This window comes from Vipera berus (genome assembly GCF_964194415.1).
Source record: "Vipera berus genome assembly, chromosome: Z".
Taxonomy (NCBI): domain Eukaryota; kingdom Metazoa; phylum Chordata; class Lepidosauria; order Squamata; family Viperidae; genus Vipera; species Vipera berus.
In genome coordinates, this window is record NC_138205.1 from 49,800,257 (window position 1) to 49,827,460 (window position 27,204).

Consider the following 27,204-nt stretch of genomic DNA (forward strand, 5'->3'; position numbering starts at 1 on the left):
GGGGTTTTCTTAAGAGTCTGGTCCAAATCTGATCTGGATTATCTTTTATGCACTATAACTTTGCAGATAATTTTGTGCCAAATCAGACCTTTTCTTAACCCTGGGTGTAAAATGTAAGGTCTTGCCTGATTTGTAATAAGGCAGACCATTGATTATTTATACTGATTTACGTTTCTTATAGTTTCCTTACATTTTTTTATCCCACCGTTATTTTTATTAATAACATACCTGACACTCCTTCCTATTTTCCCCACAGCAACTGTGTGAGATTAGTTTGGCTGAAATAAAATAATTGGTCTAAAGTCACCCAGCTAGTTTTCATGTGTATGGCAGGACTAGAATTCATTGTCTCCTTGCTTTCTATTCTGTGCCTAACCAATAGTGGTTTTGAAGTACTAAATTGATACAAGATCATTTTTATATGCAGTATTAATCTAACATTACTAAAATTTTACTCCATTTTATATAGCTCATGATTTTATTTCTATTTTTTCTTCTTATTTCTTTACTCTCTTGGCTTTGCTTTCAAATAAATTTTAAAATTAAAAAAAGATCTAAGCTGCAAACCTGATAAAAAAGCAATAGTCAGATCTCAACCTGCATAAACATTCCAGGTTAGCCAAAAAATTGTTAAGTGCAGGACAGAACCACACACTGCCTAGCAGAACAGCACTTTAACAATACCATTAACTTTCTCCCTAGTATCTAGTTTACCACCCTTGACAAAAAAGCAATGTAGAATCAATTCAATTAAGAATAGAACAGGAAGAAAACTTGGAGGTCTTCTAGTCCAACTCCTTGCTCAAGCAGGCAACTATACCATTTCAGACAATCCTTTATGCCTTTATTAAGTCCAGGTCAAGTTGTGTACCATTTAACCCATCTTGGTATTTCTATTTAGATTTATACTCCACCTTTTCTCTCTTGGATATGCAAATATTGGGGAAATGCTCCCTTACCAATCTATCCTTGTAGTCATGTTACAGAAATAGGTCAGAAGTGTGAAATGATCACTAAGACATCAGTTATCTTGGAAACCCTTTTTTACCTGCTTCTGTTGGGAATGGAGCTATCCAAATGATTTTAAGATGGATATCTAGGTGGTTTTTAACTGAGAGGTTCAATAAGTTGCAGATGTTTGAAAATCCCAGAGCCAGAGAAAACCCTGTAACAACCTAAACAATTAAGGTTACATAATTTTTCCAGGTCAAACAACTTTCTATTTTTAATGGGAGAAAAAGCTTTACTAAAACTTCAACTCTTATTTATGCAGCTATATTCAATGTAACTTTGAGGATTTGGGCCTATTTCTGAATAGCTGTATACTAATGTATATTGTGTTCTACACTGCCTTCCCCCCCCCCCCCCCCCGACAACCAAATTTTTAGTTAATGAAAATGTATATTATGTATATTTTAATGTATTTTTTCATTTTATACCATCATGAATAATTTAAAAATGTTCCATTTTATTAAAACGTAAGAAAGGCAGAATTCACATAAGTAAGTAGGAATGGAACAAATCAAAATATGCAAAAGAACTAAGATTAACAATTTAAAAATTCCAGCATTCTACTTGAAACCCTTTAAAAAAACTGTTTAAAATTTGTACAGCATGTCAGTACAATTCAGAAACTTGGTGTCCTAAATCAAGATAAAATCCATTTCATGTATTTTTCCATAAAAAACAAAATATTGTAATATTAATCATTGTCTGCCACATAAAGATTAATAACAACTTTGCCTAACAATATTGGTTTAGAAAATATATGCAACACCTGGGAGTGAAACATAAATCAGTGCTATTGCTCATTGAAAGAACAAGAAGTTTGGAACTTTATACAGTCATGCTACAAATTTCACGCCTTTAAGAAATCATCACACTGGGAGTACATAACATTTTACAGTTAAGAATTAGTAGTAAAAACAAAAGCCCATATTATTTAATATCCCGTACAATAAGAATATTGTTCCTTGTAAAACAGATATCACAAATCCATATTCATCACTTGACAATCCAACACTGCATGTTAGATTTGCATGTTTTGGCTCCTTTACTAGAAATATCTTACGCCCACGGTCTAAGATACATCTTATGCCCATGGTGCTTAGACCAGAATTGGTATGTATATATCAATTATATTTTCTCTCAACTGTACTATACTCACGTATTATCAGACAAATAATTAATAGTCTTGTTGATCTTATTATATACATGATTGGTGGTTACATCTGAAAAGATCTACCTCCCTCAAGTTACTGTGAAAAAATGCTCTCTTATATGAAACTATGACCTCTTCTCTGAAATCTAAATAAGTTATTCTTTTGTGAAGGAGGAGGAATCAATCACAAATACACTCATTTTATTGTATCAGAGAAGAGCTATTGTACATAGACAGGTCACACTATCGAAGCAGCTTGATATGGGAATAAGAAGCAGCATTAATATACAAGAAATGCTTGAACATTTTGAAGTTCTGTAAATTGATGTATCTGATCCTTTTTCATGTTTTCAGAAAAAAGCACCATCCCATATTAACAACATATATAATTTTCAACATTTTAATATGTGTGCTTTGCTGCCTTATAGAAAGGTTTTTGTTGTTTTGCATAATTGTATCACTGCTGAGAAAAGTGATATAAAAACTGCTCTTGAAAGTTTAAAGCAAACATCATCTGAAAATGCTCATCTATTAGAACAGTAAAAATCACTAGTTGCTGAAGTGTTTCCTACATTTAGTAAATAATGTTATAAGGGCCACATACATATACACTAAAACTAGATGCACTTTTGTAATTAGATACTAGATATGTATCCAAATATCCATTGCAATATACTTCTATTACTTTTGAAGAGTCTTTAGTTGCAGAGAAAGGACAACAGCATATAGATGATTATCTAATGTAGCATATTAAATTAAAGCTTCAATCTAAGACAGGAACAAAATGTCTCCAACAAGTCCTGCAAAGGACAAGTCCTTGCTTTAACAAAAGCAGAGCTTAGTTGCACAGAAGCCTTTACAAACCGATAATTATGATACCTCATAATTGGTATCAAAGAAATTGCCTGGAAACAGGGAGGGAAAGAAAAAAAGTATAATGTTTAATAAAAGGTACTCTTATAATGCTATAACAATTAATAGCTTTTAGGCATCTATAACAAATTATTTCAGGTAGAATGTTAATTGGCATTCAGTGCCATTGCAATAAAAATGCTCAACACAAATGGCCATAATATATATACATAACTTTAATTGAACAGGTTGATAAAATCTGAGACGATCTAAAACACCAAAGATATCCCCGCATTTTTAAGTCACTGGCATGGAGTGGGGAAGGTTAAAAGAGAGAAATGATGGGTAGAAGTTCATCATATATACTCATTAACTCCAGTTGCAAGCTTCCTGGAAGAAGTTAGTAAGAGCTAGTGACACTTTCAATGCAGCTTTGTTCTTAACTTTAGAAGACTGAACGACTACCATGCTGCTTCATTATTTCCCATAGCCTAGTTATTTTTACACTCTCAGGATTTCTAGACAGTTATTATAACAGATAGCTATCCAGTCCGGCTGGGTTGATGCCCACTGTACATTGTTAATTTCTCCTTCTGCTGTGTAAGCCAAAATTGGGTCTTCAATGGCACGAGGCATTTGCTGGATGTCCCAAATGAGAGCTTGATGGTCATCCGCTGTCAAAGGTAAAATACAGATTTAGTTAAATTTTCTTTGCCGATAATTTATTTATCCATGTATCCCAAAATAGAGGAAAAAAGCCTTGAGAAGTCATGGGTGATATTACTATCAAATATGTGTGACAGTATCTGGCTAATCCTGAAAAGTATTTTTTGCTGGTGGGTAGATATTTAAATATTTTTACAAGATGAAATTATATCAATTAAATTGCTGTGTAACATTTATTTTTAATTTAGAACAGTAAAAAATAGGTATTCTTAGTATGTATCCGTACATTGCATATACATTATTGTTGAGAGGTCCTTGGTGCCCTCTGAGCTTCCTTGTTTTCTTGCAGATGTTTCATTACTCAGACTAGGTAATATCATCAGTGCTAGTAAGGAGTGCAGTTTGCTGTCAGTTTATATTCTAGTGCAGGACTTTTCAACTTTTTCACAGACTGTACTACTTTTAGGACATGACAATATTTGAGTACCATCAGTGCTTAGCAAGATGTAAAAAAAAAGGAAAAAGGGGGAGGGGGAAGCAAAATTTAAACCCTAAAGTAGAATGACAATTTCAAAAAAAGACAATGAAATGATCAGGAAGGGATACTTAAGAAAAGTTTATGCGAATGACAGTGATATGTCAAAGAAGGGACTTGCAATGAATGTTATAAATACTACTGTTCAAGAAAAGATGATGAAAATGAAGTCAAAGTTGTGAGAATGCTGAAATATGTTAAAATTGCAACTGTAAATGGCATCAGTAGAATATATTATAATATAGATAGTCCTTGACCTACAACCCTTCATTTAGCAATCATTCAAAGTTACAATGGTACTGGAAAAAATGACTTGCAACTGATCCTAACACTGATGACCAGCATCCTGGAAGCATCATCCATAAGGTCATACGATCAAAATTTGGTTGCTTGGCAAGTGGCATGCATTTACAATGGTTGCAGCATCCCATGGTCATGTAATCATCATTTGCAGCCTTCCCAGCCAGCTTTCAAGAAGCAAAGTCAATGAGGGAATCTGGATTACATCATTCATTTAACAATAGCAATGATTTGCTTAAAAATTGTAGAAAACACTTGTAAAATTGGGTGTTACCCACACAATAATGGCCTTGCTTAGCAATGGAAATTCTTGTCTCAATTTTGTTTACGTTGAGGACTATGTAGGTATGGCTTACTTATGGGGTTGCTATATGATTTGTTTAATGTGTACATGAAGACTACATCTGGGTCTGATTATTGGAAGAATGTTATTACTCCTCTATGTAAAAGAAAAGATAGCAAACATGAATGCCATCTACAAAGGAATTAATTTGTTCAATGTCCCCAGGGAAGAAATTCACTAAATTCTGATTGTAAAAATACAAGAGATCATACTAACCAAAAATTGGGAAGTATAGGTGCAAGCATTGTGCCAGACATAGGATATGCATTTTTGCTTTTCAGTGGATCACTGAGTAGTACAAGAATGTCAGGAAGGAAGTTTATTTGTACATTTGTTAATTTAGAAAATTGTACTATAAAATGATCCACCTTAAAATATACTATATCTTTGAATAAATATGAAGGCTGCTTACTAAATAAAAAAGAATTGTATATTATAATAGTAATGCATAAGGCAAAGGTAAAGGTTCCCCCGCACATGCGTGCTAGTCGTTTCCAACTCTAGGGGCCGGTGCTCATCTCCATTTCAAAGCCGAAGAGCCAGCGTTTGTCCGAGGACATCTCTGGTCATGTGGCTGGCATGACTAGACGCCAAAGGCGCATGGAACGCTGTTACCTTCCCACCGTAGTGGTCCCTATTTTTCTACTTGCATTTTTACGTGCTTTCGAACTGCTAGGTTGGCAGAAGCTGGGACGAGTAACAGGCGCTCACTCTGCTACGTGGCACTCGGGATTTGACCCGCCAAACTGCCGATCTTATCAACAAGCTCAGCATCCTAACCCACTGAGCCACTGCGTCCCTATGCATACATGACTATAAATACATGAGTATAATGCATACACGAGTATAAATGGAATGTGTAGGTTCCCATTCTAGGATCTGTGATTTATGTTGTGTGTATATGAATAAATTATGAGGAGTGTTGTGTTGATTGTGGGGGTACATTAGGGATGTGAATGAACATACTGCTTGTCAATTGTGGTTGCAAGTTTGTGACCTCTTGCATTTTCAATATTTCTGCTTATATCACCTAAAAGTGACCCATTCTCCACACAAGTCCTAAAACTAGATAAAGAAAACTCAAACAGTCAAAAGTTACACATTTGTATGTGGCATACAATAGGATTATTAGTCCATTTGAAGGGGAAAGTAGAGTCAGATGTTTTGATCAATGGGATGAGAATTAGATGTGAGAGTGGGTGGTCATATCTTATTTAAACAACAGAAATCTAGGTATATACATTAAAGTCTGATCATCATAATACAGGTATGTGGAAGTACAGCATGACTTGAACATTTCTTTGGACCTCTAAAAAAGAGTTGTTGATGTTCATCAGGATGGAAAAGATTACAGAAATTTGGATTTTACTAGTTTATGGTCAAGCAGATTGTGTTCAAATGGAGGCAATTCAACACCACTTATACTTCCCAGGACTGGTTGACCAACCAAGGACACACCAAGAGCAAAATGTATAATATTCTCTCTGTGTGTGTCTCAAAGAACCCAAGGTAATAATAGTTAATGTCTCTTCCAATAGTTAATGTCAATGTTCATGACACTACCATCCGGAGAACGCTGAACAACAATGGTGTGCAAGACAGATTGGAACTTTTTTAAAATTCTGCCCTTACTGTTTTTATAATTAACTCAAGGTAGTGAACATACCCAATCCCATTTACTTCTATTTTCCTCACAACAACCCTATGAGTGAGAATGATTATCCCAAGGTCACCAAGCTAGTTTTCATGTCTAAGACAGGACTAAAACTCATGGTCTCCTGCTTTTTAGCTTGCACCAAGTTTGCAAGTTGCAAGAAGGCTAGTACTCTACAAAAAGTACATTATTGACCATCTTGTGAAAAATCACATGGTAAGTCAGAAAGCTACTGGAAAAATGTTCTATGGACTTAAAAGACTATAATAGAACTTTGGTGCCTGAATGAAAAATTTTGTTTAATGAAAGAAAAACATTGTTTTCCAGCATAAGAACCTTATCTCATTTGTGAAATATGGTACTGGCAGTAGCATGATTGTTACTATGTCTGAACCAGGATGGCTTGCCATAATTGATGGAATTGTACCAGCAAATTCTATGGAAAAATATCAGGGTATCTGTGAAGTTTGATCCTGACTAGCTCAAGATTGATTCAACCTTCCACCCTTCCGAGATCACTATAAAGCCGCTGGGTGAGATCATCCATGGCTTTGGGGTGAGGTATCACCAATATGCGGATGATACCCAGTTGTTCATCTCCACCCCGAGCCAACCCAGTGATGCCCTTGACGTGATGTCCCAGTGCCTGGAGGCGGTGTGGGTCTGGATGGGAAGGAACAGGCTCAGGCTTAACCCCTCCAAAACCGCGTGGCTGTGGATACCGGCATCTCGTATTGTCCAACAAGTTCCATTTCTTCTGAAGGGGGGGAGGTATTGCCCCCCTCAGAAAGGGCTCGCAACTTGGGTGTCCTCCTGGATTCACAGCTTAATTTGGAAGATCATCTAACGGCCGTGACCAGGGGGGCCTTTGCGCAGGTTCGCCTAGTGCGCCAGTTGTGCCCCTTTTTGGACCGAGATGCCCTATGCATGGTTACCCATGCCCTCGTCACTTCTTGCCTGGATTACTGCAATGCTCTTTACATGGGGCTGCCCTTGAAGAGCACCCGGAGGCTTCAACTGGTGCAAAATGTGGCCGCGCAGGTGCTTATGGGAGTATCTCCCATGTTACACCACTCCTGCGTGAGCTGCATTGGCTACTGGTTACCCTCCGAGTGCGATTCAAGGTGCTGGTAATAACCTTTAAAGCCCTACATGGCTTAGGCCTGGGGTACTTGCGAGACTACCTGCTGCCATTGTCAACCTCCCATCGCCTGGGTCGCTCCCAGAGTCGGCCTCCTCAGGGTGCTGTCGGCCAGGCAATGCCGGCTGGCGACCACCAGGGGGAGAGCCTTCTCTGTGGGCGCGCCGACCCTCTGGAATGAACTGCGCCCAGAGCTGCGGACGGCCCCTGACCTTCGGTCCTTCCGCCGTGACCTGAAGACCTGGTTGTTCCAACAAGCGGGCCTGGACTGACTACGGTTTTTAATTAGGCTTTTTACTGGGTTAAATTGTCTTGTAATTTTGCATTTATTGTTTAATTCTCTTTTAAATTTTTTACTCTATATTTTTTAATTTTTATTGTTGTGAGCCACCCTGAGTCCTCAGGGAGAAGGGCAGCATACAAATTTAATAAAATCAAATCAAATCAATCAAATCACTAAAATGAGACCCAGATTATTCAGGGCAATATGCTGACATTTGTAAACTGCTCAGAGAATACTATAAAGCACTATGGAGTGGTATATAAGTCTTAAGTCTTATTGCTACTGATGATTACAAAAACAGTTATCCCAAGAAAGAGTAAATAGATCAAAGTGAAGATCTCAAGAAAGTTGTGGCTGAATGGAATTAATCATTCTCAAAACAGACTTGATTTAAGAAAAGAAATCTACAATAAGGGTATGTATGTGGAAGAAGCAAATTTTGCAAGAATAATTTTACCAATGCCAATGAAATGGCATCTACAAAATTATACTTAGATATATTTCCTTTTTGTCTTATCTCATGCCTTTGATTTCTTTGGTGTATTATTAGCCTTCAAATTATATACAAGAACGTAAAGACTGCAATCCTATGTTCACATATTTGAAAATGATAGCATATTGCAATAACTTCTTAAATGCCCAAATAAAAGAAGAGAGGAATACATATAAACCATTTTTACCTGCTGTGCAGATATGGCAAGAAGAATGTGGTGCCCAAGCAATACCATTTACACATGCTCGATGATTATTCAGCCTGGCAACTGGTGTACAAGGAACTCTGACATCTAGAATCACCACCTTAGAGGGAAAAATAATTCTAAACAAATTATTTTAGATTTTAAGTTTATTCTTTCATTACCCAGTCTTTTATGTGCTCAGAGCATTCACACTGCAAACCAGCTGTGAAGTCAACATATTTATTCCAACTGATGGAAAACTGCATTTGTTCTATAATGAATATAAACAATTCTCCTGATTCTAGATACTTTTTGCAAAGCCTATATGACAAATCACAATACAAAAAGTTATGACTGCTTATTAGTACAATTCACATTAGATTATCAGTAGAATTTATTTCTTTAAATTGAGAAACTAATACAAGTAATTCATTACTTCTAAAAATGGGTTCTGCTTGTAGAAATGTTACAGCAATCAAAGACAGGTTAACTAATCTCACCAAACCACAATAAAGATTTCTAACTGTCCATTTCATTATACTAGGCTAGTATCTTTTAATTAACATATTCATCTACCAGATTATTTTGCTTTATGGAACTATATGCCAGTAAAAAAACTTCAATAATCTATATAGCAAAAATTGTAGTCCCATTGTTTTCACCCTATAGTTGGAAAACGAAGTTTACTATACTCACTATATTCTCAGAAACAAAGTGTGCTAGGCATTCTCACAGATCAGTGTCTCACCTCCATACCATCCATAGCCATTGTTGCAAGGTAATTAGGGTCTTGTTTATTCCAGCAAAGGCGAAGCAAAGGATGGTGCTGAGGATCCTCATAGATAATAGTGCTATGTTCCAAGTGCCTTAAGTCAAACATCCTCACTGAGCCATCAGCACCAACAGAGGCAAACATGTCTCTCCCACCTCCTGCACGGCTGAATGCAATATCATAAACCTGTTCAGATACCAACAGCAAAAGGTAATAAAATATGGTGCTTCCCATACTAAGGATTCCTGTCCCACTTTAGTTTTTCATGCAAAGGCAGGACTAAAGAAGGTATGTCCAACAAATTATTTGCTTTAGCCTAAAAAAGGACAATGCTTACCACAATATAGGGCTTTAGGCATAACACTCTCTCCTTCTGAGCAGAATGTTTCTTTTGCAAAATATTTTACTTTGTTGTATTGATTCCCCATTATCAATGAATTACTAAAAGGAAAATAAATGCATTACTAATAGCAACGACACAACCCACCTTGGCTCCTAGATGACTATTTCCAATGTATAGATTGGATTTTTAAAAACTTTTAGTAGCTGCACATATTTACATAAAAAGAAAAAAAATACACCATCACCTCTTTGTCATGGGCAATCAACTGAGTCTTGACATGGCCAGACACTAAATTCACTCTTCCCAAGACCTGACCAGTTTCCAAACCCCAGATAGTACAAGTTGTGTCAATGCTAGAAGTACCTGGCATAGTTTGAGAGGAAAGGGAAAAAAATATGTTAGAACTATTTTTTTAAAGCAATACAAATATGGGTCATTACACAAAATTTCTAATCCTAGACCTCAAGAAAGTGAACCTCTACCTCCTTAATTTACAGAAAGCAACCTCAATGTATCTTTTAACACTTTTTGTAAAATAGTGCTGTAATCCTCAGATCCTCTGGCAGTTAAAACATTTAAATCAAACTATCTTTAACTAGCTTTAAAACAAAAAAGAAAATATATTTTTCTATACTATGATTAATCAATATTCTATTTAATATTATGGGACTATGACTGCCCATATGATCAACATATTTGACCTAAACTAATATGTATTAATAAAAGTAAACTTAAATCAACAATAATCTATAACAGAATAAAATTACATATATTCATTTTATGCATCAAAGCAAATCACTAGTATAAACTTCAATTTTAAAGGCTTAGTGAGAATTCAAATAAACATTAAGATGGGAGAAAAAGTATAAGACCAAGAAGGTCCTAGCTCTTTAGCTATTAAAGGAACTCAGATGCAATTATAAAAGCAGACTACTAAAATCACAAATCATTTTTCTGCTTAATATTTGATAATTAAAGAGCTGATACTTAATGATTTTGACTGACTAGCTGATAATTGTACCAACAAGGAATTGCCAAAAGAAAAGAGTGGTTAGAATAAAATTGTTCAGTGTTTTCAGGTCTCTTTATTAGACAATGTAATTTTAAAAATGCTAATAGTAAAAGATACAGATATAGCTCCATGTCAATTTAACCAATCTATCATAACTAAGTCAAATACATACAGGTAGTCCTTTACTGTTTGCTCAGGGACCATCTGAAATTAGGACAGCATTGAACAAAAAGAACATACAACACTTCCTGAAGTTCTGACTGATGCCGTCCTAAAATCTAAAATACAGTTATGTGACAAAAATTCAGATGCTTGACAACACGCCCACTCTTATGACCATGGCAATGCTACAAATTCCTGGTGCTGTGTGCTGGGAGATCTCAGCTGGCTCAGGAGGCCCACCCATGTGCAGGGCTCCTATCCATCCCCTATTCTTGGAAATTCTGGGCCGTCTCCCTGCCCAATCGCATAAGTCCACTAAATTCCCTTTCCATGCAGGTGCTGATAATCGCCTCCAGCTGATAGGAAATACAGTTATTGTAGAAAGCTAGCCAATGTGATGTTCCCGAAGGTAATATTAATGACTGGCACTCATCTCACAATGTACTAAGGCCCTTTCTATGTCAGGGAACATATAAAATGAACACCAGCCTTGTGATGTTTCTGAAGGCTAGAAAGAGCCTCAAAAACATTGTGAAGGCTGATGCTCATGTGGTGATATTTCCAAAAGTAGAAAGAGTCTCAAACATCACATTAGCTAGATTTCTATAGTATCTGCGCCTTGCATCAGCTGAGGACACTTGTCAGTAGCTGCACAGAAAGGGAAAATAAATGGACTTGCAAGTTTGGCCAGGGAGAATGCCCAAGACCTCTGAGAGGGGTGGGGGGGAATATCCATACATTGATGGGCCTAGCTGTTCAAAGTCTCCCAGCCCACAACAGGCTTCTACATGCCAGTGCATGCGGCACCTCCGCCACACTCTGATACAATCATTTAATGACTTGTATGATCACTTAACTACCCTAATGGTGGGAACTAAGATTGGGGTCATTCACCAAGTGGGTGCCTCAGTTAATGATCATAACATCTTACACTCCAAATTCTGGGTTCAGTTGTAATTTTAAGTTGAAGATTATCTATAGTAAACCTCTCCAGTATTTGTCATAGGTCAAGAACAATCTTTTTATTTTATGAAGTTTTTACTGTTGAACAAAAAAGTCAAAATGTCCATAGAAAGCTCTTCCAGGCCTAGTTTAATTCTTTTGGTAAATCTTATGCTGTAACTTTTAGGGTCTCCTATGGCCATAATTCCAGAAAATTGTTAGTATCTTTCCTTGGAATTTTGAGAACAGATGAAAATAAGCCCAGTCAGGGGGGAAAAAAACCCAAAGAAACTCCTCTAATCCCCCTTTCATGTAAATCCATGATATATCTCCATCTATTTGCAGCTAACTACTCCACCCAATATGTTAAGGCAACCGGCCACCAAAAGATTGCCTACTTCTTATTTAGAAAATAATTCAAAGCCTACCTTTGGCTAGTTTTTTGAAATATTGGTCAACAATTTTCTTAGCTAAATTTATAAATAGAACTCTTAGTTGTTTTAATCATGTTACCATCATCATTCTGCTACATTAGTATTTGGACCTTACCTAACAGATAAGGATCCACTTCATTCCAATCAAAGGAGGTCAGTGGAGCACAAAAGTCAGAATTCTTATTGTTGTTCAGCAGACATTCTAGCCTGGTCTCTGTTTCACCCACCTGAACAAAAAATATTAATACATATTTGTCATCACATTGAGTTAATTTACATATTTAGAAGAGTATGGATTCCCTAAAATTTAGGGAAATGGACATTTTATGTTTAGTCTTCCAAAGTCTCATGCTTTTCCATGACTCGGCATGAATTCCATTGCATCCAGAGAGCAATACCAGAGACAATATATAGTTTTCCCATTGCAATTATTGGATTCTTCGTTATATTAAAATACAGAATTCAAGAGAGGTTTTTAGTTAAGTTGGAGGGAATTCCTTATAGCAACAGAGTCATACTTTTCCTTGAACTCTTAAATAGATTTTGAGGGGGCACAGAAGAAAATCCAATTGCATGAAAAAATGTCTTTATTTCATGTAATTTTAGATTTGCAGAAGCAAGGAAAGAAGCAAATGACAAGAACATTGTTGTGTCCTGCACATATAAAAGGGGTGGCACTTGCATAATGGTGCAATGCTGCTTTCATAATTTTGACAAAATGTCAGATCTCCTTGGCTATAATTTTTTTTTAAATTCCATTTATATCCCGCCCTTCTCCGAAGACTCGGGGCGGCTTACAATTTTTTAAAGCACAAATCAATGTGCTTAGCAATAGCCTAAATCTGATTTCCTTTTTATAGTTTCTTATTCATTTTTTAATTAAAATTTATACAGATAGTCCTCAACTTACAACAATTCATTTAGTGTCCATTCAAAGTTACAATGGTACTAAAAAAAGTGACTAATGAGCATTTTTCAGTTGCAGCATCCCCATGATTATGTGATCAAAATTCAGATACTTGGCAACTGGTTCATATTTATGACAGTTGCTGTGACCCAAGGTCATGTGACTCCCTTTTGTGACCTTCTGACAAACAAAGTCAATCGGGAAGACAGGTTCACTTAACAATCAGTTACTAACTTGTCAACTGGAGTTATTCACTTAACAACTGAGGCAAGAAAAATGGGACAAAACTCACTTAACAAATGTCTCACTTAACAACAGAAATCTTGGGCTCAATTGTGGTCATAAGTTTAGGACTACCTATATACCACCATTTTGCTATTTGGTGATTCTAGATGGCTTATAATATAATAAAAAATAGAAATATAAACTATTATAAATATAGAAACTGATTAAAATTACAAAAGATTAATTATAGTGTAAAACACCATGAGTTTAGAGCAGAGCAGTGATGGTGCCTTCTCAGTCACTGCACCAACTGTAGAAGATGACCAGGATGAGCCTGACAGTGGGGTTAAACATGTCATCAGTCTGGAGTCACTATGTTCTCACAAGAGACTTGTCCATCCCCGTATGAATTCTGTTGACTCTTATCTACCGGTAGCACAAATTTGCCTTGACCGTTAGTAGATCAGATTCCTGTATATAGGCAGGAATACTTGGTTTCTTGTGCTTGACATCAATCACCTCCAGCCTACAGCTTCTCCTTCAGGGCCCCACACCAACCCACAAATCCAGGTTTTAAGGCTCCTTCTAAAGGCCAAAAGGGCAGGGGTAAATCCAGTGGTGGGATTCAAATATGTGAGCAACCGGTTCTCTGTGTGAATGCCACTTCCAGAAGTCTATTCTGGGCCTGGGCAACAAAAAAGTAGCTACTGGTTCTGCCAAAGTGGTACGAACCAGCTGAATCCCACCCCTGGGTAAATCTCATGTGCTGGGAGATGTTCCAAAAGGTGGGGGCTGTAACAGAAAATGCTTTTCTCCTAGATCCACCCTCTGTTGAAATTCCTTGGTTTATGGGGTTTGCACTAGGTCCTTTTTGCTAGAGTGAGACAGGCCAACCCCTTTGGGACAAGACAGACAGTTCCTCGGATGTCCTGAAGCCATGCCGTAAAGGACTTTAAAGATCATTGACCAACAATATATTCAGGTTATTATTAATTGTGATTACAATAAGTTCAATGTTTCTGTTTTTTAGGTGGAATTACCTCTGATTTATAAAGTACTCTTTGTAAGCAATCTTCTCATAAAATCTCCCAAGAAATTTAAATTTCAATATTTTACAGCACATTTTTGTGGATTTTTTTTATCCATCAGATACAAGGAATATAATCTACGCAGTCACTCATGCGCTCGTGACCTTTCGGATAGACTACTGCAATGCTCTCTACATGGGGCTGCCCTTGAATACCACTTGGAGGCTCCAACTGGTGCAGAATGCGGCCGCGCGAGTTGTGATGGGAGTCTCCCGATACTCCCATGTAACACCTCTGCTCCGTGAGCTGCATTGGCTTCCAGTTGTCTTCCGGGTGAGATTCAAGGTGCTGGTGATGACCTATAAAGCCCTAAATGGCATGGGCCCGGATTATTTACAGGAGTACCTTTTACCGGCGTTAACTTCCCATCGTCCTGTGCGTTCCCATAGAGAGGGCCTCCTCAGGGTGCCGTCAGTCAGGAAATGTCGACTGGCGGCCCCCAGGGGGAGAGCATTCTCTGTGGGTGCACCTGCCCTCTGGAGCCAGCTTCCTGTTGAGCTCCGGATGGCTCCCGACCTTGGCTCTTTTCGCCGCGACCTGAAGACTTGGTTATTTGAACTTGCCGGCCTGGACTGAGGGATTGGGGCTTTAGATTTTAAATTCCAAATTTTAAATTTTAGAACATGTTTTATTGCTTGTGCTATTTGGTTTAATTTATTTTAATTTTTGTATATTATGTGCTGTATATTGTGTTTTAATTGCCCTGTACACCGTCCCAAGACCTTCGGGAGAACGCGGTGGCTCAGTGGGTTAGGATGCTGAGCTTGTCGATCAGAAGGTCGGCAGTTTGGCGGGTCGAATCCCGAGTGCCACGTAACAGAGTGAGCGCCTGTTACTCGTCCCAGCTTCTGCCAACCTAGCAGTTCGAAAGCACGTCAAAATGCAAGTAGAAAAATAGGGACCACTACGGTGGGAAGGTAACAGCGTTCCGTGTGCCTTTGGCGTCTAGTCATGCTGGTCACATGACCACGGAGACGTCCTCGGACAAGCGCTGGCTCTTCGGCTTTGAAACGGAGATGAGCACCGGCCCCTAGAGTTGGAAACGACTAGCACGCATGTGCGGGGGAACCTTTACCTTATAATTGGATTGTATTATTTTTGCAATCCATTCATGAGATATGGGCAAATATAAGACTTATAGGATCTACCTTATTTTTTTAAACAAATCATCAAGATCTACCAACCACAAATAAATATTTTCAGTAGAATAACTATGCACAATGCTTTCACACAAAAGCAGAGATGACAGAGTATCAAATGCTATGTGAGATACTCTGATGGTGTTCAGAGATGTAATTTTATATGTAATGAATATGAGACCCCATTTGTTAAGCTGGGCTCTAGAGATTAATTGGAATTGTTACTGTAATAGATCCGTTACTGCAACCTATCTACCTAAGTTCCTTGACTTCATGGCCTGATGGTCACAAACTTCCTCAGGCTTATGATCTTAGGGGACTTCAAACTGCTTTCTCTGAGGGTAATGTCTGAGATGATTTGGAAGTTCATGGTCATATTAGGATAGTTTTGGATCTGATGCAATTTGTCAAGGGCTTAATACAAAGTGGTGATCATACACAAAATCTAATTTTCTTGTCAAAGCAGCAGCTTGACAAATTACTCCCTTGGAGTTGGAGAAGATTACCACTATTTCCCTGTCAATGGTCAAATCATTTTTTGATCGCCTTGATGTTGCTCTCTACTGCAGAAAGGCTGAGCTTATTTGAATATCATCCAGGCATTGATGGACCTTATTTGGTTTCACAGGAAGATTGGAGAGTGTTCCTGCAGGTCCGGTGCATAGTTTCGACTGTCGCTTCATCCCTGCCTAGAATAAGAAGGTGGTTGTGAACTGGGATTAGATCATTCTTATGTGGCTTTTCTCCTGCTGTGAATCCCAGGGCTCCTTTTGGTTCATAGAGCAGAAGGAAGTGAAAATATAAAAGATCCTGAAAGCAGTGCTGAAGGACAATGAGGAACAAACTCAATGAAGCATGAATTACAGCTATTATTAACTTATGTCATGGAGGTAAAAGTGGTAAAATATTCTGTGGATAGTTGTCCTGTTTAGAAAGACTCAGTCCTTCCTGGAGAACTGGAGATTCTCTTTCAGAGCCGCTGTAAGGAGTATTCTATTCAACTTCAGAAAAAAGTATTTGGATTTGTTCCAGGCCAGACTCTGGCACTGAGGCAGATCCCATGGAAATAACTGAGACTTAGTGTGGCTCTGTTATTTGGGATAGGTTTGATCCTGATAGCTGTTATGAAATGGAGAGGAGTTTTGGAATTGCAAACTTGCCACCTGTATATTAGATCCATGTACCTTCTTCATTGCTAAGATTTTCTGGGAAATCATGTGCAGCAGGTCCTAGTGCTGGTGAATCTATCACTGAGGGAAACCAATGTCCCGCCAATGTTGAAAGAGGTCTCAAAATTCCACTAGGACCAGCTGCACATGATTTCCCAGAAAATCTTAGCAATGCAGAAGGTACATGGATCTAATATATATAATATACATATAATATGTAAATAATATACATCCTTCATTGGATGACTTCTTCCTATGTCTAAACTGCATTTTTTTGGAAAAAATGTGTAGAAGGTGATCACACTATATCTTCAGAGTATCCTGAAAGAAGAACATCATTTGGACCCCTTTCAGATGGTACAAGACTGAAACAGCACTGTTTGTGCCTATGGATTATCTTTGGCAGAAGCAGGAAAGATTAGTATGCCCATTCTGGCTCTCCTTGATCTCTCAACAACCTTCAATATCTGGATGTGTTCCCAGGCATGGGGATCAGGAGGCTGGCTGGAGACCATATAGTATTATCAGTTTATTAGATCTGTTTTCCCCTCAGGGGTCCTTATTGGTTTTATATTTTAGGTAGTTTTGACTATTATTTTGTAATAAATAATAAACTAACAATAATCCTGTTGTTAACCAGTCAGTTATTTTCAACATACCTCATTAACAATTTTAAGGGTAGCCAACAATGTATCACATAATAAATACAATAAAGATATATATATATATATATATATATATATATATATATATATATATATATATATGTGTGTGTGTGTGTGTGTGTGTGTGTGTGTGTGTGTGTGTGTGTGTGTGTGTGTATATATATATATATATATATATATATATATATATATATATATGTAGGTCTAGAGTCTCGGGTTTCTTCCCGCGTTCCTTTCATCTTATTTATTTATTTATTTTTATTTATTTATTTATTTTATATTTATATACCGCCCTATTCCCTGAGGACTCAGGGCGGTTTACAGGGAATTAAAAATCCAAAATACAAAAATTAAGAACCAAATTAAAAAATATTAAATTAACCCTGTAGTCAGTTAAAAAGAACCCCAAATTAAAAATTCCTCCTCAGTCTGGGCCCGAGAGCTCGAAGAGCCAGGTCTTCAGGCCCCGGCGGAATGATCGAAGGTCGGGGGCAGTTCTCAGCTCCACCGGCAGCTGGTTCCAGAGGGCAGGCGCTCCCACCGAGAAGGCCCTATCCCTGGGTGTTACCCGCCGGCAGTCTCTTACCGGCGGGACCCTGAGCAGACCCTCCCTGTGGGAGCGCACTGGGCGAAGGGCATTTGATGCCGGCAGCAGGTGTTCCCTCAGATATCTCGGACCCAGGCCATGTAGGGCTTTATAGGTGATAACCAGCACCTTGAATTTCACCCGGAGGGCAACCGGAAGCCAATGCAGCTCACGGAGTAGAGGTGTTACATGGGAGTATCGGGAAACCCCCATTACAACTCGCGCGGCCGCATTCTGCACCAGTTGAAGCCTCCGAGTGGTCTTCAACGGCAGCCCCATGTAGAGAGCGTTACAGTAGTCCAAACGGGAGGTCACAAGCGCATGAGTAACTGTGCGTAGGGCGTCTCGGTCCAGATAGGGACGCAACTGGCGCACCAGGCGAACCTGGGCAAAAGCCCCCCTGGTCACGGCTCCTATATGGTCTTCGAAATTGAGCCGTGAATCCAGGAGGACGCCCAAGTTGCGAGCCCTATCGACGGGGGGTAACACCTCACCCCCCATCATTAAGGATGGAATAACTTGGTTAACCCGAGATGCCGATATGCATAGCCACTCAGTCTTGGCGGGATTGAGACGAAGCCTGTTTCTCCCCATCCAGACCTGAACCGCCTCCAGGCACCGGGACATCACGGAGAGGGCATCACTGGGTTGGTTCGGGGTGGAAAGAAAAAGTTGGGTATCATCAGCGTACTGATGATACCCCACCCCAAAACCACGAATGATCTCGCCCAGCGGCTTCATATAGATGTTGAACAGGAGAGGCGAGAGAACCGACCCCTGAGGGACTCCACAAATGAGAGACCTCGGGGCGGATCTCTGCCCTCCTGTCAACACCGACTGCGAGCGGCCCTGGAGGTAGGAGAAGAACCACCGTAAAACGGTGCCTCCCACTCCCAGCCCCCTGAGACGCCGCAGTAAGATACCATGGTCGATGGTATCGAACGCCGCTGAGAGATCTAATAGGACCAGGACAGAGGAGCAACCCCTGTCCCTAGCCCTCCAGAGATCATTCACCAGCGCGACCAATGCCGTCTCCGTGCTGTGTCCGGGCCTGAAGCCCGATTGGTACGGGTCCAGATAATCAGTTTCCTCCAGGAACAGAGGGAGCTGATGCGCCACCACACTCTCAACAACCTTCGCCAGAAAGCGAAGGTTGGAGACTGGACGGTAGTTGTTTAAAACAGCCGGGTCCAAAGCAGGCTTCTTGAGAAGGGGTCTCACCACCGCCTCCTTCAAGGCGGCAGGAAAGACACCCTCCTTCAAGGAAGCAGTTATTACTGCATGGAACCAGCCTCGTGTTCCTTCCCGAGCCGCATAAGCTAGCCAGGAGGGGCACGGATCCAACAAACAGGTGGTGGTGCTCAGTCTCCCCATGATCCTGTCCACATCATCAGGGGAAACAGGGTCGAACTCATTCCAGATAACGAGCTCAAGACCGCCTGATTCCTCCACATTAGACTCTGCCCAGTCAGAGTCCAAGCCGGTCCGGATCCGAGCGATTTTGTCCGCCAGATGATGACTAAACTCCTCGGCTCGTCCCTGCAAGGGATCCTCTCTCACCTCCTGATTAAGGAGGGAGCGAGTCACCCTAAACAGGGCGGCCGGGCGATTATCTGCGGACGCGATAAGGGCGGCAAAGTAGTTAGACTTCGCCGTCCTTATCGCCGCAAGATAAGACCTTATAAAGGTTCTTAACTGCAATCGGTCGGATTCGGATCGGCTGGATCTCCAACCGCTCTCTAGACCTCGTCTCCGCCGCTTCATCTCCCGGAGCTCCACAGAGAACCATGGGGCCCAACGGGATCTGCGTCGGGTCAGAGGTCGCATGGGTACAACGCAGTCGAGTGCCCTGGTGGCTGCCGTTTCCCAGGCCTCCACCAGGGCATCGACTGGGCTGTGGGTAAGGGTGATAGGTATAGGCCCAAGCGCCCTCTGGAACCGATCTGGGTCCATTAGGCGCCTGGGGCGGAACCACCTGGTCGGCTCCGCCGCCCAGCGGCGGGGGATGGCATGACGGAAAACTAGCCTCAGGAGGTAATGGTCTGACCATGACAGAGGGGTGATGGACGGAGAACCCCCTCCCAGATCATCCAACCACTGTCCAGACAGAAACACCAGGTCAAGAGTGTGACCCCCCTCATGAGTCGGGCCCTCAATAACCTGGGTCAGGCCCATGGCTGTCATGGAAGCCATGAACTCCCGAGCCAACTCCGACGACCCTCCCAGTGATGGCAGGTTGAAGTCACCCAGGACTACGAGCCTGGGGAACTCCACCGCCAACCCTGAGAGGGTGTCGAGCAGCTCGGGCAGGGCTGTTGCCACACAGCTGGGCGCCAGGTATGTAAGCAACAAGCCCAACTGAACCCGAGGACCACACCTCAAGAGGAGGGTCTCACTCCCGGCCATCTGGACAATGGTGGCCTCCCGGGGACACAATGTCTCCCGAATAACCACTGCCACCCCACCACCCCTGCCCTGAGCCCGTGGCTGGTGCAGCACCCGGAAACCCGGCGGGCATAACTCGGTGAGAGGCACCCCTCCCTCCGAGCCCAGCCAAGTTTCCGTGATGCACGCTAGATCCGCACATTCCTCCTCAATCCGATCACGGATGAGGGGAGCTTTATTAACTACGGATCTAGCGTTAAAATAGACCAGCCTGAGCTCAGGGGCCTGATCACCCTCATCCCCGGGTAAGAGGGTGCTAACCGGAGGGTCGGAGCGCGCCACCGCTCGAAGATAGCGGGGGCGCGATCCCAGATGTTGATATGACCCTCCTCGCAAACACCTTGTGCCATACCCTATCGCCGTGGGGATTCGATACCCCACCCCCACATTCCCAGCGCCAGCAGCCACCTCCCCCAACCCCGTCCCACCAGGACCTCTAACAGGACCAGACTGAGTGCCGGTTACAAGTTCCCTCCCCATCCCCCCCTCCCTCCCCCTCCCTAACCTCCTAAAATAACCGGCTAAAAATCTGATCAGGGGCCTCTTAGCGCGTCTTAACTCGAGGCCCCTATCCAAGCCCAACCACCTCTCGGAGTCCCAAGGCTTGGGCCCGTCATTAAGGGGAGTATGAAAACAGGCGACAGGTCGCGCCCATGAGGCAGGAACCGCCCTAAGGGCATACAAGTCCGCTTCGGAATAACGATGGATCATATAGCACTCAATTAGTCTCTTGGGGCCGATGTTGAAAATATGGCCAAAGGATTGTTCATTGATGGTACGAAGATGGAAAAAGAACAGGTCCAGTGGGCATATCTCTCAATCTGCAAAGCCATCTCAGCTCTCACTCAGCTCTTCAGAAATTTGTGGCGACGTTTCAACGAAATCCCATCCGTCATCATCAGGCCGGAGTATTCCTCCTGCTGCTTTCAGGAGCAATGCGTGGTCTGTCTGTTTCTTTCCTTCCAACTGCCGGTGGGGCTGTGTTCCGACTGGGTGGAGGCGTGGCTGCTTTCTGATTGGGTGGGGGTGTCATCCGACTGGGTGGAGGCGTGGTTGTCTTCTGATTGAGTGGAGGCGTGGCTGTCTTCTGATTGGGTGGATGTGTGGTTGTCTTCCGATTGGTTGGAGGCGTGGCTGTCTTCTGATTGGGTGGGGTGTGTTCTGAATGGGTGGGGTTTTTTGTTGTGTCGTAATATCCTGAGTGTTGTGATTTGGTGTCTTGAGGAGTGGGCTGTGTAGTGGCCTCCAGAGCTTTGGCTTCACCCATTCAGAACACACCCCACCCAATCAGAAGACAGCCACGCCTCCAACCAATCAGAAGACAACCACACATCCACCCAATCAGAAGACAGCCACGCCTCCACTCAATCAGAAGACAACCACGCCTCCACCCAGTCGGATGACACCCCCACCCAATCAGAAAGCAGCCACGCCTCCACCCAGTCGGAACACAGCCCCACCGGCAGTTGGAAGGAAAGAAACAGACAGACCACGCATTGCTCCTGAAAGCAGCAGGAGGAATACTCCGGCCTGATGATGACGGATGGGATTTCGTCGAAACGTCGCCACAACTTTCTGAAGATGAAAGGAACGCGGGAAGAAACCCGAGACTCTAGACCTACACATACAGACACCCGCGAGAATCTACGAAAACATATATATATATATATATATGTGTGTGTGTGTGTGTGTGTGTGTGTGTGTGTGTTTTCGCGGGTGTTTGTATGTAGATCTTTGGTCATTCGGGTTTTTTCCCCACGTAGAATTGGAGGTATCTGGGCAACGTTTCGACGAAATCTCATCCGTTATCCTCAGGCTGGTGGCTTCAGCTTCGTTCTTCTGGGAGAAGTGTGTGGTAGTGGCTGTTTTTTCTTCTTTTTTAAACTGCCATGGCACCACCACAAACACGGAGCCGAACAAAAGCAGCACAACTCACCAGTTCAGGTCTAAGGCTGGCAGCTGAGACCAGCCCATCCACTCAAAACACATCCCCACCCAATCAGAACACAGCCCCCATTCAAAACACACTCCCACCCAATCAGAACACAGCTAACCCCCCACCCAATCAGAGCACACCTCCACACACAGACCACACCCTCTGGCAGTTTAAAAAAGAAAAAACAGTGCACTATCATGGCAACCAAGAACTCCTAAGCTGCTCTAGACCCTTCAGCCAGGACAGGCAGGTTGAAGGTCCCCAATACCAGTTTGGAAGCCATAGTAGGAATCCTGCTTTGCAACAGGAGGAGTGATATACCAGCAGTAAGCCCAAAGACCCCTTCAAGTATAATCACACTATCAAATTCTCACGCTTATCTAGAGTAGTATCCCTACAAATCTGGCATACAATATTATAGCAGGAGTTGAATCCTCATTGTTCCAAGCATTTCTGCGCTGAACTATTTCCAATAGATAGATCGACAGACAGACATCCTTTATCGTCATTTTTTACTGTGGGCACAATGGCACACATTAAAAATGAAATTTAGCTGCTTGCTCTCAAAGTGAATGCATACATAACATACATTTAAACATACTATATACAACACATGTATAGACCTACACCCTTACATATAAGTAACATATAAATATTAATCACTGTTCATCTTGAATGGATGAAGGAGGAAGCTTTAGAGTTCACAAGGTTAATACTGTATGGAACAAAACTGTGACTGAATCTGGATGTTCTGCTATGGATACCACAGAGACTCCTCCCAGAAGGTAACAAGGAAAACAGATTGTGAAGAGGATCAGACAATCTTGCGGACCCTGCTCAAGCAACACTTATATGCTATGTCCTGGATGGAAGGGAGGGAACTGCCAATAATCTTTTCAGCCATCCTCACCACTCTCTGCACCGCCTTCCTGTCTGAAGCAGTGATGCTTCTAAACCAGACTGTGATGCTGTATGACAGGATGCTCTCAATCGTCCCTCTGTAGAAAGTGGTAAGGACAGGGGAAGGAAGATGTGCTTTTCTTATGGAACACAGAAAATGCAGGCACTGCTGTGCCCGCTTCACCAGTGTCTCGCTGTTGAGCGACATAGCCAGCCTACTTGTTAACTGCACGCTCAGGAATTTGATGCTGGTAACCATTTCCACAGGTGAATCATTAATGCACAGAGAAGTGTGGTTGTGCCTGCCTTTTCTGAAATCAACAATGATCTCTTTTGTTTTTCCAGTATTTAAAACTAGGCTGTTTTCCTTACACCAATTCACCAAACCCTCAACCTCTTTGCGGTAAGCACCCTCACTGTCATCATCAATAAGGCCCACTACTGTTGTATCATCTGCGAACTTCACAATATGGTTGGTGGCAAATCTAGTGCAACAGTCATGGGTCAACAGGGTGAACAGCAGCGGAGTTAGGATGCAGCCCTGAGGAGAACCTGTGCTCAAGAAAGTGGTGTTAAAAATATTTGTTCAGCTCGCACATATTGGGGCCTGGTAGTAAGAAAATCAAGATTCCAGTTGCACAAAGAAGTATTTAGGCCTAAAAAAATAAGAATCCGTATATCATTACATTAGGGAAAACAGACTTTCAGGTTATTTGTAATATATTTCTGATGAAGGGCTGAAGAATTCATTCTTTTTACTGATAACTGAAGAGCTTACAGGTGAATGACAATTTCTTGAATTGTCATATATCTGTTAAACACAATGCCATATTTGTGATACTGTTGTGGTCTTACTAATATTCCAGTACATTATGAAAATATTCTAAGGAATCTATGAAAAAGGGCAAGTTACATGCTTCAAAAGCCATACTTTTTATTCTTGGATAGGCTGAGTATTATGCTTCTTTGTAGTTCATAAGAGCAGGTCTGCTACTGTTTTTTTCTTAGTTAAAGCATAGAAGAATTATTTTCTAAATGGTCTACTTACTCTCCATACACGCAGATAGTCACCACTGGTTGCCAAAAGATCTGGATAAACTCCTTTGGTATCTGGTATCCACATGAGCTTGGTAGTAGGATAGGGGTGATCAAAAGTATTTCTGCAAATGAATTCAGAGCTTTCCTCATCCAACCCAACAAGCTGAACCTATGAGAAAAAAGAAAATATGTGTGTATCTGTCTCTCTGTGTGTTATGTGCATGCATGTGCATATAAACACATTCATTCATATTCCAGTTCATCTTTCATGTACACATGCTGAAGTTCCAAGTCAGAGCAAAGACCAACATAGCTAAGGAAAAATGGTTACAAGTCAAACTGATCAAGTAAAACTAAATAAATTCCAATGTCCAGATGGTATCTAAGAACTCTTGAAGCAGTTAAATATAAAATTGCCAATCTTTCACAAAAATAATACAATTCTTTTAAACAAAGGACTGGAAAAATGTGATTCTAATTTTTCTAAGAAGATTAAGAGGCAATAAAGGACATTAGGGTCTGTTTCTGTGAGGAAAATTGAAAAAAATGTTATACTGCATAGGACTAATCTGGCTGAAAAGAAACCAAAGAGAAGTGTTGTCTCACTAACCTTCCAGCTTCTTTGAAAATGTCAAGAAGAGTAACCCAAAAGATATTCTACACCTGGACTTTCAGAAAACCTTTAACAATCACCATAGGCTCCTGAGCAAACTCAGCTGCCTTGGGACAACAGATGTTCTTATGCAGGGGTCTTCAAACTTGGCCTTTTATGACTTGTAGACTTCAACTCCCAGAATTCCTCAGCCAGGCACGTTTGAAGACCCCTGTTCTTATGGACAGGCAAGTTTAAAAAAAACACAACTGAGAACAAGAATAAATGAACAATTATACTTGTAAGACATGAAATAAATTTCTCAGGGATTGGTGTAAGGACTGGTACTTTTTATTTGCATAAAAACTATATGGAATTAGGGCTGATCATTGAAGTTACCATGCTGAATACCTAACTATTTAGATCTGCCCTTAAATCAAAAAGTAATTGTGATGCGCTCCAAAAACAACCTTCCAATCTGGGTGAACAGGCTTCAGAATGATGAATGCAGTTCACTACAAATAAATGTAGGGTGCATGTTGGCACATAAATTTCAAATGAATTCCAAAAATGCACGTCACTGATTAGAAAAAGTATCTTGGAGTCAAGGTGGATGGCTCAATGAATATATCAACCTAGTTTGCAGCTTCTATAAAAATGTTAATTCCAACCTGGAGTTTTTAGGAGAACTAAAAATAGAATTGTCAGTATAATATTCCCTTTATATAAATCTATGGTAAGACCACACACATTAGCTACTGTTCTGGACACATTTAAAAAATATTACATAATTAGAAAAGGTGCAAAAAAAGGGCTACTACAAAGATTAGAGTGGAATATCTTCTATATGAGGAAGGATTACAGTAACCAGGGCTCTACTTTGGAACAAAGAAGGTCAAGGGGAGACACAACAGAAACAAATACTAACAACTGCTTACTATTTTCTGAAACAGAATGCATGAATTAAATAACCTTCTAAATTTAAGTTATAAATAAATGCTCCTTGTAGGAAAACAGCAAGGAAAATAGGTATAGACCTCCAGTTCAGGCATATGAGCTTCCCAAATGAATCCATTTGGTCACTATTTGAATAAATTCAGCAGGGCTCTTAAGACTTAACTGAAGCTTAACTAAAATACTGAAGGAACATGCAGTAGGTATATTTCTAGCGAACTTTACATCGTGGACTTATCAAGAGTAAATGCAATAACACCTTCTAAAGCTGTTAAGATTGAAAATGAATGTATTCCTATTTCACTTCCTAGAGCAGCAGAAAGTGCGCAGGTGAAGTTTTTCCTCCTTTTTCATCACACAACGAAATCTCCTAATGGCCCCTGCCTCTCGCGCAGCGGTCTGACCGCCAACGGGAAAGGGCAGAGATACTACGAGAGCAAACCTAACCAAACTTCCCGAAGCAGCCCTGCCTCTCGCGCACTCTGATCCTCCTCCCACCCTTTTTGACGCTCGCTATCTTTAACTGGGCCGCTGGCGGCGGAGAGGACCGATTGGGATGCGCTGAACGAAGCCCAAAGCTGCAGTGCAGAACCTGACGCTGAGCCGCTCTCAACAGCGACTTGTTCTCGCCCACTGACCTGCCAGGTTGCTCACCTTATTATTGTACTCTTCTACGAAGCTGCCTAGGGCAAGTCGAAAGCGCTTGTCAGGCCTGACGCTCCAGTTCATGGCGTAGACGGTCCATGGCGCCTCGTACTTGTAGATCTCCTTGCGCTTCCCGTGCAACGACATGGCGGGCGGGGAGGCTTACGCCGTCAGCCTCTCACGACCTCCTTCCGAAGTATCGCTCCCGACGGTCTTTCTTCACCACACACAACGACGATAGCTAACCCTACTCCTCCATTCACCCTATTCAAACTCTGATTTCTCATTGGTTCTTGACCATGCCATTCCTCAACTCCAAGGTCTCTCATTGGTTTTCGAAAACGTCCACCTCGCTCAATCTCCGAAAAAAGATTTACATATTGGCCAACATGGAATTAACCATTAGTGGAGAAAGTTGTCGTTCTTGGGTAAAGCCCGCCTCTTTCATTGCATTTGAGCGTATCAAGTGTGATTTAGTTAGTCGCTCTCATTAAAAAAGAAAGAAAGGAAAGACATAGAGATAGAAATGTAGAACTTGTTTCTCTGAACGTTATTTTGGTTTGTTCCGATTGTTTGATACGATCTAGGAAGTTTCATCGAAAGTCGGAAAGGTGTGGCGTATTTAGAAAATGTAGTAA

The 27,204-nt window shown here is 41.2% G+C and overlaps 1 protein-coding gene across 1 annotated transcript; it reads right to left on the reverse strand.

The window, feature by feature from the left end:
• Positions 1-1,448: 1,448 nt before the first annotated feature.
• Positions 1,449-26,824, reverse strand: DCAF7 (DDB1 and CUL4 associated factor 7). The gene is made up of 7 exons (XM_081344812.1): positions 26,576-26,824; positions 24,386-24,544; positions 12,393-12,504; positions 9,972-10,090; positions 9,361-9,570; positions 8,616-8,733; positions 1,449-3,687 (listed from the first exon to the last, which is right to left on the reverse strand). Exons 1-7 carry the CDS (start codon positions 26,711-26,713, stop codon positions 3,515-3,517), a joined length of 1,029 nt encoding a protein of 342 aa, XP_081200938.1. The 5' UTR covers positions 26,714-26,824; the 3' UTR covers positions 1,449-3,514.
• Positions 26,825-27,204: the final 380 nt, after the last annotated feature.